At 43.6% G+C, this 16300-nt stretch overlaps 1 protein-coding gene across 3 annotated transcripts in view; it reads right to left on the minus strand.

Moving 5' to 3' along the window:
* Nucleotides 1-16300, minus strand: part of Zmat4 (zinc finger matrin-type 4) — a 377690-nt gene that overhangs the window by 148543 nt on the left and 212847 nt on the right. For all 3 annotated transcript variants that reach the window (XM_032918629.1, XM_032918628.1, XM_032918630.1), the window contains one exon: nucleotides 10614-10770. In XM_032918629.1, coding sequence (XP_032774520.1) covers nucleotides 10614-10770 — 157 coding nt within the window. The remainder of the gene's footprint in view (nucleotides 1-10613; nucleotides 10771-16300) is intronic.

Here is a 16300-nt window from a genome sequence, read left to right on the forward strand (position 1 = left end):
CTGTTAAGGTCTGCTTGTAAAACCAAGAGGAAACACGGTGCTCTAAGGCTGGCGTTCGAGATCTGTGGCTACTTCAAGGAATGAGGATGTGTGGAATGTTCACTATTCATTATTTCAGGTGTAATGCCTACTTGACGGGAGTCTTCCCAGGCTCGCAGACTAGACATGGTCTAGTTGAATCACACTCGTCGCTGCCAGCTTTGTCTGAATAGCAATGTGCTCATTCTGTGTGCACATCCTAAGCCCGACCACGTACGTCTCCTGCTGACAGCTCCAGGATAGTAAGCACAGCAAATTGATCATTTTGCTCTGCCGCTGAACTCCTTCGTAGACATGGTGAAGGGACTCATTCGGCTACATCCCGAAGGCCGCCTAAGTCCTCTGTGGTCTTAAAGCTCTCTTAATCGCCGAAAGCAGACATGTTGAGTTGATGGCAGTTAAAAGCATTATGGGTATCACATAAGACAGGAGTTACATGGTAGTCAACACTCACAGGGTACTCTCACCTACAGCAAGGTCCTCACTGTTTAGTGAGTCTTCAAAGGACAGGGAATTAAAGTCTATTGCCTTTGGGGAATTTGATTGCTGGGGGGAAAGGCAGGCAAAGCTTTTATCAACTCTCTGTTTATAACTATGTTATAACTATAACAGTGATGACATCAGGGTTGGTAGTTATGTCACTTGCCTTAGATGACCACAGGCTAGGCTCCACAAGCTCCTGGTATCGCTTCCTGCCGACACCACTGGAGCAACCTTTGAGAGCAAGCTTTTATTGAACACACGCTCACAGTGACTGTTAACATAAGTGCTAAAATGGATGGACGGCCGTGCTTTCTCATACTAACAAAACTTTATGCGTTGGCTTCTTGACAAGTCATTTCCACTGTCAACCAGGGGTAAAGTAAGTAATTTTCAAAAGAGGAATTATTTGTATATGAGATGCTTACATTTCCACGTTTGGCCGGGAAAAGGGGAAAAGGACAGTAGTTGGAGTATTAAAACCCTTAATTCGTTAATCTTGTATCTTTAGTTAAAAATGCAAGAAGCCAGAAAACTTGATCAAGTCATTGTTCTGAGCCTACAGTGGTCCAGAGGACAAAAGTCTTAGCCAAAAGACATCAACTCATGTCATTCACAGTGCCAACACGTTTAAGCCCTAGTGACCAGAGAATGTGATTCCTCCTTCCATAAGATACCCTGAAGGGATAACTACAAGAGAAGAGAAGTGTTCCCGCTGCCAACCACCTGCACGTCCTGGACAGCTGATTCCACTCCTCTAAGCTTCAGGTCCCAGAAAGAGAAAATGAGATGATTTGCAATTCTACAAAGCTATGTCTTGTATTTGCAGGCAGCTAGGAAAACAGGTATCGAGGCAGATTATGCCAAGCAACCTAAGGAACCAGAATCAGAGGGTAGAACAGCAATGGTCTATAAAATCTCACATGCAAATAGGAGGTGTGGATGGAACCTGGGGTGCATACATTATTCAACATTTGGAATTTATGTAACTTCCAAACAGACCTAGAATACCCTGATCTTTATTCATTCTACTCAGAACTCAAATAAGCAAGTCTGTGTCTGGCAGTGGAAATTCGTGGAAGATTCCTGAAGCCCTGTCTCCTCTTCCCCAGGGGATAAAGGCAAAGAGAAGTAGCCAGTCAACACACTTACACACAGAAGCTGGGTGGTAGAAGCCATGACTGATTTGTTCTCCTTCCCATCCTGCTCACCGCCCCTCGAAGTAAAAAATTGAGCAAAAGTACAAATACCTGTCCTTGTGGCTGTGGTGCTACTGACTCCCTGGTAGGAGCCCTGGGGTTTGAACTGCTAGAAGCGAGCCAAAATCAGCAGATCCTTTCATGACGCGTTACTTACCGCTGGGGAGCAGAGCTAAGTCCTGGACCCAGAGACCCTCCCGCCTTTGGCTTTTCAGTTCTGACTGCACACAGTGCAAGTTACTCACTTGCAGGTCTCTGCTTCTTCTTCAGCAAGAGGCCCCTAATAATGATACATTACTGTGCTTTCTGTCTGACAAAGCACAAAGATTAAATGAAACAGCGAATCCGATGCTTCTCGTATAATGGCTTTGCAATTACCAGCTCTGGTTACTGGTTCTGTTATTAAGCGAGAGTCAAGCTCCCCAGCTCCACACGGTTTAACCATATTTAGGATTTTTTTTTTAATGTTAGTTTTTATTTCATTGCAGAGTAATGAGCAGACTTTTTGAAGCCTAACATTTAGAAATGAATATAGGGTAATTTTTTGCTAGATGTACACATAGTCAGTTCTCATTATTCGTAATGGGGTTTTTAAATCGTGGCCAGGAACAGTGAGTGGCAAGCTAGTGCTACTAAAGGAAGCCCATGAGCTCACATTCTGATCAGTGGATCAGCGCATAATCTTGTGTATTTGTTTAGGATACATTACTTAATGCATACAATTGAATGTATGTCCAGCAGTGTCCTAACTAAGGCTTGAAAGAACCTGAAATAATGCATGTGATTTTGCCATGAAGTCACCTCCACCTGCTTGCTTTAGGGACACTAAACACTCCTTGACACAGCCCTTGGGACAATTATAAATGGCGGTCAATGGGAAAAACTCATAGTCAAAGGGCTTCACCCTTAATAGAAAGCTAAACAAAGACATTGCTAATTGTGCAATGGCTGACACCAGCAGGCTAGAGTCTTGCCTCCTTCAGCCTCGCTGTGGAGCTTTTCCATGGGGGTGACTCAGATCTCTCATGGTTCTCTACATGTGTGGGAATAACTACAAGGTGCTCTGGGAAGCCTGGGCATTTCGGTGAACACTTACTCATTAATGGTAAAGGTTGACATGTATGCTGATACACACATGTATTCATACAGGACAACCTTTCACTCTGTGCTCATGGTGGGCACTACACGGGGCTTTTCTGTATGCATCGTTTATCTTCTTGTACTCCTCCTGCAATGCATTTGAAGGCTAGATGCATGCAAACTTGTACAGGTATCCCAGAATTTAAAGGAGGGTCTGCCTCCAGAAGCTGGGTTTGTGTCTTAGATCCCAATCTATGCCATCTCTTTCTCAGAAAAAGCTTTTTGTAAAGTCAAGAAAGCGAGCAAGCGGGTCCACCACTGTCTTTGAAGTTTAACCAAGTCTATTCACTGGAAAATGGAGCCATAAATATTTCAACAGCTATCACTATTCTAATGTTGGCTCCCAACTTTACACATCCAACAGATGTTTGCTCTGTGCTCCACAAACTCTATGGCAAGCTCAGCAGCAAGGCTGAGGAGGTAACACCAGGGTCCATGCTAAGCAGGTCTCAGGACTGGACTGCAGGGACTTCCCAGTTAAGGCAGCTACGGCACCACAGAAACGTCGGAAAATGAAAGAAAGGTTATTGCCAGCTTTAGCGTCCCTGCTGCCAGGCTAATGGTATTTGGGAATTTTACAAAACACTGAGCTCAAGATTTTCCTTTTCTGGGAGTGATAGATGCATTCACAAAAGCTTCCTCGTAAAACAGAACCCCGAAGGGACAGGACATCAGTGGGATAGATGAGGCTCTCCGGGGAGAGCAACAGTCAACTCCAGAGCATCACTGAAGGCTTATATCTCGTCCTCATGTTTGTAGTCTGGCCGTAAAATGACCCCTATGTTATACCTACTCACAATCAATTTAACATCTAGGGTAAGATATATATATATATGTGTGTGTGTGTGTGTGTGTGTGTGTGTGTGTGTGTGTGTGTGTGTGTGTGTGTGTGTGTGCATGTGCATATATGACACTATATTGACACTATATATATAGAGAACACTATCTCTGAGCCGTATCTCCACACAATGCTCGGCTATTTTAACTCCTCTTCTCTGCCAGGTTTCTCTGACTCTGCACATCAGCCCGCACTTTTGCACTCAGAGGTGTCATCATGTAGGAACTAAACAGCAAGTTCTATTTTTCTATCATTCGCTATCCTGAAAATCACTGCAGTCAATCTGGCATCTGGGAACGCGCCAGAAGTAAGAATAAGTATGGAGATATGACTCCTTTATGATGTGAGTTTCGAGAACAGCTGGCAAGAACAAATGAGCCCAGTGCATTCGCCTTGGACAACGAACAATAGAACAGCTCGTGTGCAAATGATATGTCCCAGAGAAAAGTCCAGAACGGAGTAAGTAAAAATAGCTACATTTCTGGAATGGACAGCGCCATTGATGGGGCTCTAATAATGTGGCTGACATGTTCTCTGATTATGTTATCAGCTCGTATTGTCATCATCACAAGGAAAAGGAGGTACAGGAACGCTAAGTCCTTCACTAATAATGACTGGGATTTACGCATGGCTTATGCAAAAGCCCACAACGTATTCTCTGAGATTTCCAAAAGCAGGTAGGATTCCCAAAGACTAGGGGAGTCCTATTGAGGATTTAGCAGGGTGCTCAGGTCCACACAGGACGAGTGAAGGGCATCTCAGAGGTGGACCAGCTACAGGGAGGGCACATTTGGGAGTGGGGATTCAGAAGCTGTGCCTTACATTTGAGAATGCACAAAGAAAGGTAGAAACACAGAGGACATATGGCAAGCTTTCGATATTGGGAGAACAGCACGTACACTATCTGAGAAGCAGCCATCAATGGCTGTGCATGGCGGTGGAGGAGTAACTCTACCTGAAGTATAGACCTTACATGAAGACAGACTCCAGGTTTGCCAGCATGGCCTGCCCACAGCCATGGCCCTTAGGTTGTATCTGTGGGTCCCCAGACGACATGTGAATTGTACATGTGGGTGACAAGTCAGCTTTTTCTTGGGAAAATTAGTCCCGTTGTACCTGTGACAAATTATCACATACTTAGTGGTTTCAATACACACTTTAGTAATTTACCGTTCCTCAGGTCAGGAATGTGAAACAGACTTCACTGACTAAAAGCTGCATTGTCAGAACTACACTCTTCAGGCAGTTCCAGGAAAGAACTCCCCTAGCCTTCCCCCAGCTCCACCAGCACCCAAAGACAGCTGGACCCTCTCCAACCCCCGGATCACTCTGCCGGACCCCCTTGCCTTTCTCTTTCCCCTTGGAATACATTTGGGATTCTACTGGCCCCACCTGGATACTCCAAAACAAACTCATTTCAAAGTTGATGAACTAGCCGCCGTAATTCCACTTGAAACTGACTCCCTGCCATATAAGCTGTCTATGCAGGTTCTGAGCAATATCTTGAGATAATATTATTTTGCCCTCCATCATGCTCCTGGGGAGCCAACAATGTCAGACCTGATACCATCTATCTTGCCACTTGGGCATCGTATTACATAGCTATAGGCTCAGTGTAGCAACCTTGAAGACTGTCTCTACAGGAAGCCAGGAGGAAGCCATCATACAGCCTGGAGCCTGAAGGAGGTCTCCAGCCTGCTTAGTATTTACCCTGTCATGCAGGCAGGGGGGGAATGGCTCTTCTGTGGCTTCTGGGCTTGGGTATCAAGCTTTCATCTGTTTAGTCGCCGCTCTTAGTCTCTGATAACAGAAATCCTTCTATATTCCTGAGACACAGACCCTCTTTGGAGTCCTAATCCTGGTATCTGATTTCTTATTTTATCCCGAGTTTCTATCTTTAAAACTACTCCCCATTGCTTCCACTTGGTAGGCTAGGACTTTAGCCCCTGTTTGTTGACTGTATCTCTTGCCTCCTGAAAGGCTTACTTACCTCCCAGACCATGATTGCACTTTTGCCTTCCTGCCTCTCCCCAACCTTTAGTCCCCAGTCCCTCTTTTCATTACTGCCAGAAATGCCTCCCCCTTCCCAGCAGCTCCAAGTGCCAGACTCTGCCTCAGCCCACAAAGACACAGCTCAGAAAGTCTTGTCCTAAGAGACTCGAAGCAGTAGCTTCTGTGTTCTAAGCAAGGCAGCGGAAAAACAAATCCGAGACTCTCAACGTGGAAGGGAACCAACCTCTTCCCTCGCAAGAACGGGAGATATATGCAAATATATGCACAGCAGTAGAACAAAACAACAGACAAGAAGGCTGAAGCCTGGGAGGAACGTGTTCCAACCAGGAAGTATAAAAGGGACTCTGGTTGCACAGTGCCCGAGCTCTCTGTCCCTTGGATCCCAAGTCAGTGTTCTCTCCAGCCATCCTATCAGTGGGTCTACCTGCCTGTAGCAGCGGGTGGGAAATAACTGATTTAGAGGGCTCTGAAAAGTCATCTAAGCTAAGCACCAACTGCTTATGGAGCTCCAACTGGAAAGGCCCCAAGACTCAGCACCAGGCTGCATCAACAGCTCCCACATGCACATTCTGCCTGTGAACATCTCTGGGTATCAACAGACTCTTCCCTGTCTTGAGCTCCCACCTAACTCATTTTCTGCCCACTCCCTGGTTATATCTGTTGCTCTCGGGCACATGAACAAACACACATATGCACACAAAACACATGCTCCACAATTATAGCACTTTCCTATGAAAGCTTTTTAAAAGACTTTCCCAAGAGGGATAGATTTTTACCTACTAAACAGACTTGACTCCTCTAGTCATCCTCCAAGAGGAGAATACTCATGGCATCGTTTTCTTATAGTTTGGACCCTCACTTCCGCCAGAAGCCCATGCCCCTGGTGCTCATGAGAACTGGTAGAAACTAGTGAGAAAGTTTCAGGTTATTAGGCATGGATATTTCAAGGATCTTTGACTCTCTATGCCCTGAGAAGGGCGCTTCTGGTGAGTGCTTACCTCCCTAGTAGAGGCCTAAAAGCAATGTGAATCTCAAGTCATGAATAAAACTCCAAATCTGGGATCCCAAACACAGGAGCCCTAATCCCAGTCCCTGCAAACATTGCAAACCGCAGACACTGCTCTCCAGTTGCAAGATATCGAATTCACCCTGGATTTAGGATTCAATAACAGCCACTCACAATCATCTCGGTCCTTTGGGACGCTGCTCTAAGACAAAGCTCAGGATGCTGGTTACGCTGTGAACATATCCTCTCTCCTCCACTGTCCCAGCCTCCCAGGGCTCTGCCACAACCCATCAATCAAATCAGTGAACCTCTCAATCTTGCCTGGTAGTGCCTCTGGAGCAGAAAGAAGCAAGCAGCAAGAATAAGGCTGGAGAAAAGGGGCCCTGAAGGGTAGATTGTGATTTGGGAATTACCTGTTCATTCAATCTTGCATTTCCCCCGAGACTCTCTTTTTTATGAGATGAGGGGGAGCTGTGGAAAGGTTCAAATATCACTATATTTCTTTTTTTTTACTTTTGAAATAACCATCATTGTTTTTTATTAAAAATTGCCTGTATGCGTTTTGAGGAGCCAGTAGTAAATTAAACTGTCTTCGTCCTATTGCTATAGCGATAGCTAACGGACACAGCCGCCTTCTGCTTTCTGGCCTCTCTTCGCTCAGCCCAGTTTCTCTGGTCTCCCTGCAAACGATATGAAATGACAGCCTAAGTCATCCTTCCATTTGGACAGGATCCGCACCCCAACTTCTGTGGTCCTATGACCACGTGATGGTCCAACGTCGTATGCTTTTGCCTCCACAGTTATAACCAGATCAGAGATTCTAAGACAAAAACCAAGAAGACGTGGAACTGGTTTGTGTTCCAGAGGGTAGGCTCTGCAAGTTAGAGGCCCTAGTAAAGATGTTCTCATCTGAAGAAGGCAACTCCAAGGGCCTTGTGTCCTGAGGAGCGCTCAACTGATCTCTGGTCTGAGTACAGATGCAAGTTAAGGAGACAGTGATTCACTGGTCCTGACTGTTCTTCTTTATTGAATAAAATAGTACAGAGAAGCAATGAGCTCTACCCCAATTATGCCCCCCACCCACCCCAGAAATCACCAGAGTCTGAGAGGCCGTGGTTCACAACATGGCAGGCTGCACAGCAGGCGTACCTGAGCAAGGTATTGCTTCTCTCTGGCATCAAGCTTCAGTGAGCTGGGTTTTACATGTCTGGTGTTCCTTTCGGCTTTTGTTTTCGTTACAGATAGGATTTCAAGCCAGCTAAGCCAATTAGGTGATACCAACCCTGTCTGTGTACATGTGCACAGGGAAGCCTCGGGATTGGGCTCTCTCTAAAGCGCTGTTAGGAAAGACTGTGGGGCTGCAAAGGAAGGCAATGTTATGGCTGGCGAGGAACCCGAAGCAACTCCAGTGCCATGGCTTGGGTCTTCTCCAGCTTCAAAGTCCTTGCCCTCACAATAACTAGGTTTATGTTTTAGGCCCAATGTCTGAAGCCTGGGGCCAGGGTCCTGTTCTCTGACCTGTGCTGATTCTCTAACCTGATTCCTGCTCCTTAACTGATACTCACCTGGGATCCTCTTAAAAGGCATCTCTACTGATTCTCCCCAAATCTCAGGTCTCCCCAAAGTCCTGCTGCCAATGGCTGTGGGCACATTCCTTGACCACTCACGTTTTCTGCAGCCGCACTAAGTTGCTGCCCTTTGCCCCGTCCATGTTCCCACCTTTAGCTTGGGTCACACCTTCCACTGCCTACATCTACATATTTTTGTGCTCAATGGCTGGCAGAATCCCAAGCCTGAGGATCAGTTGAGCTTCTCTGAACTCATTTTGGTCTGTGGTTCGCATCTTCCAAGATCCTGTCTGCTCAAAGAAGGTAGGGAAGAGGGAATGCTAAGCAAGAGAAATGGACGAGAAAGAGTCTAGGTTATGACAATTAGCTTTCTCTGCTCCCCAGTGGAAGAGGCTTCAAGCTGATCTTGTAAGATGTCCTTTCCCATCCTGGTCTTGCCTAACAGGTTCCTTGATCTCTGTAATCTCAAGAGCTAAGTTAGCACCATGAACAGGAAGAACCCAGTCACTGAATAAGGGAACATTTCATATGACCTGAATTTTGTCTTTGGGATACGTGTATCTATATGTCGTGTGTGTGTGTGTGTGTGTGTGTGTGTGTGTGTGTGTGTATGTGTGTGTGTGTGTGATGTGTGTGTGTGTGTATGTTGTGTATGGGTGTCTGTGTGTGTGTTCTTCCAATGTTTTATTATATTTGTTTATGGGAGGGGGCATGCTTGCCACAGTGCTTACGTAGAGGACACAGTTTAAATTCTTTCCTTCCACCATAGAGGTCCAGGAGTCAAACTCAGTTTTGCTCCTGAGTTTAGCCTCTGAGCCATTTTTCCAACTCCTCCTGTCTTTGCAATGTATTGAAAGTTAATAAGTTATCCTTGAGTCCTATGCCCTAGTTCTGGGATTATTTGAATTCCTGAAGATGGATACAAAATCATAAAGAGCTATTTTTGGCGTGTGATCGTTTTTGAGACATAAATAATCATTTTGCCATTTGCTAACCAATGTGATGCAGCCTCTCTCCTCCCAGTACTACCTCCCCATGTACTACCTCCAAAACGAAATGTAAGAGCACTCTTCTGCTTAGGCAAAGAGAACAGACGAGCTAGTTACTCATTCACAGAAAGAAAAGATAGAAACTTTCCAGCGACTCCTGCTTTGAGGTGTCTATTTTAAGAGATCTGACGATGCGTAGGTCACAAGGTTAGTGCCTCAGCCTTTCTGAGAACAAGCGTCTCAACAGAGCGTCCCTTGTTCCATGCCACATCAGGCAGAGGCTCTAAAATAAGCTGCACTTGTTTCCAGACCAAACCATTCTACACCTGAATGTCACATCCACCTCCAAGAGAATGAAATGCTGTACTCAAACCCAGCTGAGAAAAGGAGCGAAAAGGCTCCTTACTATTTGTTAAGCAATTAGCTGAAGAAGTGCGCCACTGAAGTCAAAACCCAAGCGTTGTTTCAGACACTCTCTCGTTTCCAAAATACCATTTAAAAATAATTACGCCCACGATTTATGCACGATTCATTAGACAGCAAGATAAAATGCACTACTAAATTTTAATTGCACTGCAAGAGGAGACATAATGAAAAATATCCCCTAACTTCTCGGGATTATAACCCAGCACAGTAACGTCTTCATCACAATATAAATCTTGTCCGAACAGTTTCAGCATTGCTAAATTATATATATATATATATATATATATATATATATAAATAAATCTTAGTTTCATCATTTGGTAAACCTCCAAAGACATTGTTTAGTTAAGCATTTAGAAGATCAGGTAATCGGCAATCAATATTGAAATTACTGATGAAAATAAATAGGTTTGAGTCACAGCTTCCCCAGCAACAATGGCGGGGATGTCATACACACTTGTCTCCGAACTGAAGTGACTGACTGCGAAGACTATGGTTTACTTGTGCTTCTTCTCCACCAAACTAAGAACGTATGATGTCACTGTGCCCTGGTGTGCCCAACGTGCAGACGTAAATAATGGTAATTGCTTTCCATAGACACTGGCTCGACCCTAACTTCTATGTAATGTACTCTTCCATACCCATGTAGAATGCAGGCTGAACCCGGGAAGAGCACCACAGATGTGTATCTCATATGACACGCAATCAATGGGACAGGCATCCTGGAGGACGAAAGACACTGTACAAGCCAATGAAATCCCACTCCAATGGCCATGTGTGCCCAGGCTCCCCATCCCTTCCTGTGGGTTTTGAATGGCACCTGCCATTTGACCCAAAAAGCTTGCAGCTTCTGAAAAGAGGGTGTGTGGCTCTCCCTGCAGGCTTGGACCATCCCCCCACCCCCCAAACACATACCTGTGGTTTTCAATGGAGGTTTCTCTCCTAGCAACAGTTTTAACCTTTTGGCGTGGATTTTGCCTTGGTAATGTGAGTCGGCCACCACGGCTGAGGTAAAGGACATGTTACAGAGTGTACAGCATTTATTCTTATCCACCATGTCAGCATCGCTTCCCTGCGTGGGGGAAAAAGAGAAAGAGAGTGTCACAAAGGAACTCAAGTCCTTCATGATTATCATTCCCATGAGATTTGTCTATGGCTGCATGGCTTATAGTCATGCTAAGTTTCTTGGTTATCGTTACTGCCAGCTCAGTAATGCTTGTAGTGGCTACATGTGCAGGACCCTGAGTCTATAGGAAACTTTGCAGATATGAGTTACCCGAAGAAAAATGGCACCCACCATTAGGAAAAAGCACATTGTCTGGCTGTGTGAGGAGAGTAGCTGGTAATTGCCCACATTATACTCATTAAAGTAAGGGAAATATCAAAGTTCATATGGCCTGAATTATTTAGCAGAAATTATCATTTGGCATTCAGCTCTGCCTTTGCCAATTTTAGCCTCACCAGGATACATAGCTGCACTGTTCAAGTTGTTTTTAGGAAAAAAAGTTTCTCTAAGGACTTGAACATTTTTCATACTTCATTTGCATATCTATCACAGCGCTATGATGACCACACTGCCTGGATTTTCTGGCAAGATTTTGTGTAATTTTTTCCCCCAATTCTTTAGAAAAGGTGATCTGCTAAAGGCTGCATGGACTGCTTAGTCCGGCTTATTTTTATGCCTTTGTACAATTTAATGAAAATGAATCGCGAATCAGAGAAAAGCAACTCCTTTGTCAGAGCATGGGACATGGCCATTGTGTCTGCAGGTCATCAATTACTTCTACTCTCTCAGAAGACTAGTCCTCTGCCTCCCCTCCTGCCTCGTTGGAAATTGAGGGTACAGAGGGCTGTAAGAGAAGGACAAAATCTGTTCCTCAGTGGAACTGAAAGAACAAGGCATCTCTTTGTTAAAGAACGTCCTTAGCAGATCTCTACCCCCACAACAGTCCCTTCTTAGAGACCCAGAAAACCCAGGAATGAAATTTAAAATTGGATGGAGACAGGAGGAGGATGGGGACAGGACTGAGGTGAACAGAGAATTATATAATTTTTTGCATAACTATGAAATGTCCGTACTGCTAGAGAGTTGCCTTACACACATTATGTGGTAGTTCCAAAACTAACTCCTTCCTTTAGGTAGAATATATGAGATCTCTGATAATTAGATTTTGGTATGTGGGAAGACAGCTCGTGTGTGTGTGTGTGTGTGTGTGTGTGTGTGTGTGTGTGTGTGTGTGTGTGTGTGAATGTGAGTGTCTCTTCCAAGAGGTTGACCTATACTTACAAGGTAGGAACAACAGACAAATTCTGAAGGGTTGGGAGTAGGGATGGTAGTCAGTATCGGTTAAGTCGACCGACACATATGGCCACATTCCCAAAAGACTGTGCTCTGGCGAGCATTCTGCCCTTGCTGAAGGTAAGCTAAACTACTTTGAGTTTTGCTTTCAGATGAAAATAAAGGCACAGAAATGTTTACCAGCCATCATGAACTTTACTAGGAAATAAAACAGACCAGGCAGTAGAGCAGGAGGGTTGCCTCTCGCTGATCTCTCCAACCAAGCCCAATGGGGGTACAGAGTCCCTTGAAGAGGAAAAGTCCGGACATACCCAGCAACATCAAATCTCAGAGCAACTGAAGAGAATACAATGTGTTCACTGACGGGTGAGGGGCTGGGAGGTTTTGAGGAAATAGAAAATAAATTGGCAAGCTTTCCACAGTGCACTAGGCATAATTAGTCCAATATGCTTTTGTTTTCAAATGTTTAAAAGTCTGGAGATTATAATGTAGTTACAACATTTCTTTCTACCCTTCCCTAAATCCAGAGACTCCCATCTACTACCCTCCTTGCTCTCTTTCAAATGTATGACATTTTTATCACTGTTATTGCGTGCATATACATGAGAATGCATATACATTCTTAAATACAATCTATGCAGTTGGCATGTTACTCATATGTGTGTTTAGGGGTAACTATTGGGTTTTAGATAACCAATCGGTGTGCTCTTCCCTGGAGAAGGCTATTTCTCGCACTCTCCGTATCCCTTAGTTGCCTGTAGTTCTTTGTGTAGGGTTGAGGCTTCAGTATTTGTTTAGACCAAGTTGAGGGAGTCATGCTGGTGAGATTTTATGGGCATTGCTTCTGACACTGCTAGTCACAGTCTCACAGCAAACCCCCTGATTCTCTGGCTCATGAACATTTCCTATCCTGTGCTCTCAATGTTCCCTAAGCCCTGAGTGCAATAGTGTTCTGTACATGTGTTCTCGGGACTTGGCCCCACACCTGCATTTTGTTTGCCTGTGGCTTTCTGTAATGCTCTCACATAATGCTGCAAATGGAAGTTTCCTTGATGTGGAGTTGAAACTACACTGTTCTGTGGGTATAAGGACAAATATTTAGACTACTGTTAGGAATTATACTGGTTTAGTAAAGTAGCACTTATAGGTGGCTGTCCTTTGATATTCATGACCTCACTAGCACTCATAGTTGTATAGGTTACCAGGACCAGGCGTGAGTTTCCCTTCTATTGAGTAGGCCTTAAGCCCAATTAGAGAGCTGTTGGTTGGCGCCAAGGTGTGTGAGCCACTAGTGCACCCCTAGCATCATCACCTCCGTGCTGGGTACTGATGTGGTTCATCAGTGTCATAGTTGGTTAGGATCGCTTGTTGCTTTCCTCTTGTGGAAGCCTGAATGGTATCTTTGGGTACCATGAAAGCTAGACTTCAGGTGGAAACATTCAACTTAGTTCTATCTCAGGCTCTCTGGACCCTGTTTCTGAAATACATGGTATTGTAAGCCATTGAAATTTACCTTCCACCTCTAAGGGACAACCAAAGGACCTGCAATAGGCTTTATGTTTCGGGAACCTCTTGGAGAGCCCTTGGCAGCAACACAAAAGAATGCTACCCATGCCTGGTATTGGAATTTATCTTAAGTGGTCTCTGGCTCTTGGTCATAGCAATGTCAATTGAGACAAAAAGTTCATTAAATAAATATATGTGCATATTATTAAAAATTATTAAATTTATTAGTCTTTGAAAGTAAGTAGTTCATAGTATGATTCCTTGTGCCTTAACCAGACACACTTTTTATTCATTACATTTCCTTTCTTCTGTATTTACCTCATTCACTCTTCAATAAGGTGTCACTCTTTTTCCATCGCCCCATCAAATCACTTGAATCCTGCTAGTCCCTTTTACCCTGCTCCCCCTTTTCTCTATTTGCATCCATCTCCCTCCTTGAAGAACTCCCCCCACTTCCCAGTCCTCTGATCAGTAGGACCCTACTTGTTAATTGCTCCCCAATCCCTCTATCCTGGTAAAGATTCCATTTTACTTTCCTGGTTTCTGGCAATTACTCAGACTCGGTCTCCACTCCTAAAAATTTGAAGCTAGGAACTACGGATAAAAGAAAACAGTTGGCATTTGTGTTTCTGGTTCTGAGTTACCTGACTCAATACAATCCTTTCTAGTTCCATCCATTTACCTGCAAATTTCATCTTTCCTTACAGATGATTGTCACTCCACAGTGTATTTTTCCAGTTTTATTTTCCATTTGTCAGTTGAAGGACATTTAGATGGTTTCCATGTTCTAGTTACCATAACTAAAAGCAAAGCACATGGATAGCTTCCTCACCTCCCAGGCAGCATTTTGTGTGAATTGTTTGGGTGTAGTTACCTTGTTTGACTTAAGTCAGATGAAAACTCAACTATGTATTGATGTACTAACTGCCAAAGATGGTGAAGATTTCTCTTTTGTGATGTTTCTTAGGCAGTTTTCTTTTTCTGAGAACTCATGCTCCAGGCCCAGTGTTTAGATGGATCATTTGGTTTTTTGACTCTTTGTTTTTTGAGTTCTTTATTTATTTTGGAATCAGTCTTTTGTCAGATGTATAATTGGCAAAGATTCTTTCCTACTCTCTGGGTTACCATCGTTCTTTCTTTCCGGGGCAGAAGATTCTTGAGTCTCCTAAGTCAGCTGTTGATCTTAGTTCTTGAGCAAATGGGGTTGTATGCAGGAGGTCCTTTCCTACGCCTGCATCATAGAGGGCACCGCCTGTCCTTTCTTCTAACAGTTCTATCATTTCAGATTTCATGTTTAGGTCTTTGATTGTGCAAGGTGATAGATACAAGTCTAGTCTCATCCTTGAGTGTGTGGGCATCCTGTTTCCACAGCACTATTTCTGGAAGATGCTGTCTTTTCTTCAATATATGTTTTTGGCATCTTTGTCAAATTTTAAGTGGCTGAAATTAGATTTACTTATGTTTATGTCTTTGGTTTTGTCTATTGCTGGGCATGCCTGTTTGTGTCAGTATAGCATTGTTTTTATCAATGTGTCTCTGTGGTATACCATATGATCTGGGATTGTAATCCCTCTAGAGTTCCTTTTACTCAGAATGGTTTTTGTCTATCTGTTGCCTTTTGCAGTTTCCTATAAATTTTACTACACTATCTTATTTCTCTAAATAGTGAGAGGGAGATTTTGATTAGGGTTGTATTGAATCTGCAAATAGCTTTGGAGAAAATGGTCATTTTCTCAATTTTAATTCTACCAGTCCTACTCAATTTTAATAATTTGCAATATAAACATGGTGTCTTTCCATTTTCTAGTGTCTCTCTTATTGCTTCCTTCAGAAGTTTAAATTTCTAATTGCAGATGTCCTTTATTTCCTTGGTTAGGATTATTTATAGATATTTCCTTTTCTTTAAGGCCATTGGTAGTCCATCTATAACCCCCTTGTCTGTATGTTGGCTGTTGGTTTGTAGGTCTGCATCCTGCCATACTGCTAATATTGCTTATTTTTTTTTTGTCTGCTTATAATTTCTAGAAGTTTTCTGGTAGAATTTTGGGATCTTTATGGTTAACGTCATATTGTTTTGCAATAGCGATGGTTTGCCTTCTTCTTTCCCCATGTGTATCCCTTTGATTTTCTTCTCTTGCTTTATTGCTCCGGCCAATGATCTAAGCACAGGACCGAGACAGAGTGGGCGTAGTGGACAACCAGTCTGGTTTCTGACTTCAGAGAGAGTTCTTCAAGCTTTTTTCCATTTAAGATGAGGTTGGCTGTGTTTTTCTCCTCTATAGTTTAGACTGAGGTACATTGGAATATGCTCCCCTCTGGCTCTACATTCTGCAAGCCTTTTATCATAAAGACATGTTGGATTTTGTTTAAGGCTTATTCTGAATCTACTGCAATTATCATGCGATTCTTGTCTTTGGGTCTATTTATGTGGTTCATGAGGTTTACTGATGCCATCTTTTGAACTATTCCTTCATTTCATACTCATGGGGAATAATCTTTTTGGTGTGTGTCTGTATTCTGCTTGTAACTATTTTCATAAGCGTTACTTGAATCTACGTTCATTAGGCACATTGGCCTGTTATTTCCTTTTGTTGTCACTGTGTCTTTACCTGGTTTGGGTATTGGGGTGCTTTTGGCTTCACAGAAACCATTTGGGAGTGCTCCTTCTATCTCCACTTTTGGGATAGTTTAAGAAGGGCTAGCTGTAGATTTTCTTTGAAAGTATGGTAGAACTTTGCTGGGAATCCATTGGCCCTGAACATTTTAAATTTTTTAGCTGAAAGGTTTTGTTGCTGCT

This window comes from Rattus rattus, chromosome 13 (assembly GCF_011064425.1).
Source record: "Rattus rattus isolate New Zealand chromosome 13, Rrattus_CSIRO_v1, whole genome shotgun sequence".
Lineage (NCBI taxonomy): Eukaryota > Metazoa > Chordata > Mammalia > Rodentia > Muridae > Rattus > Rattus rattus.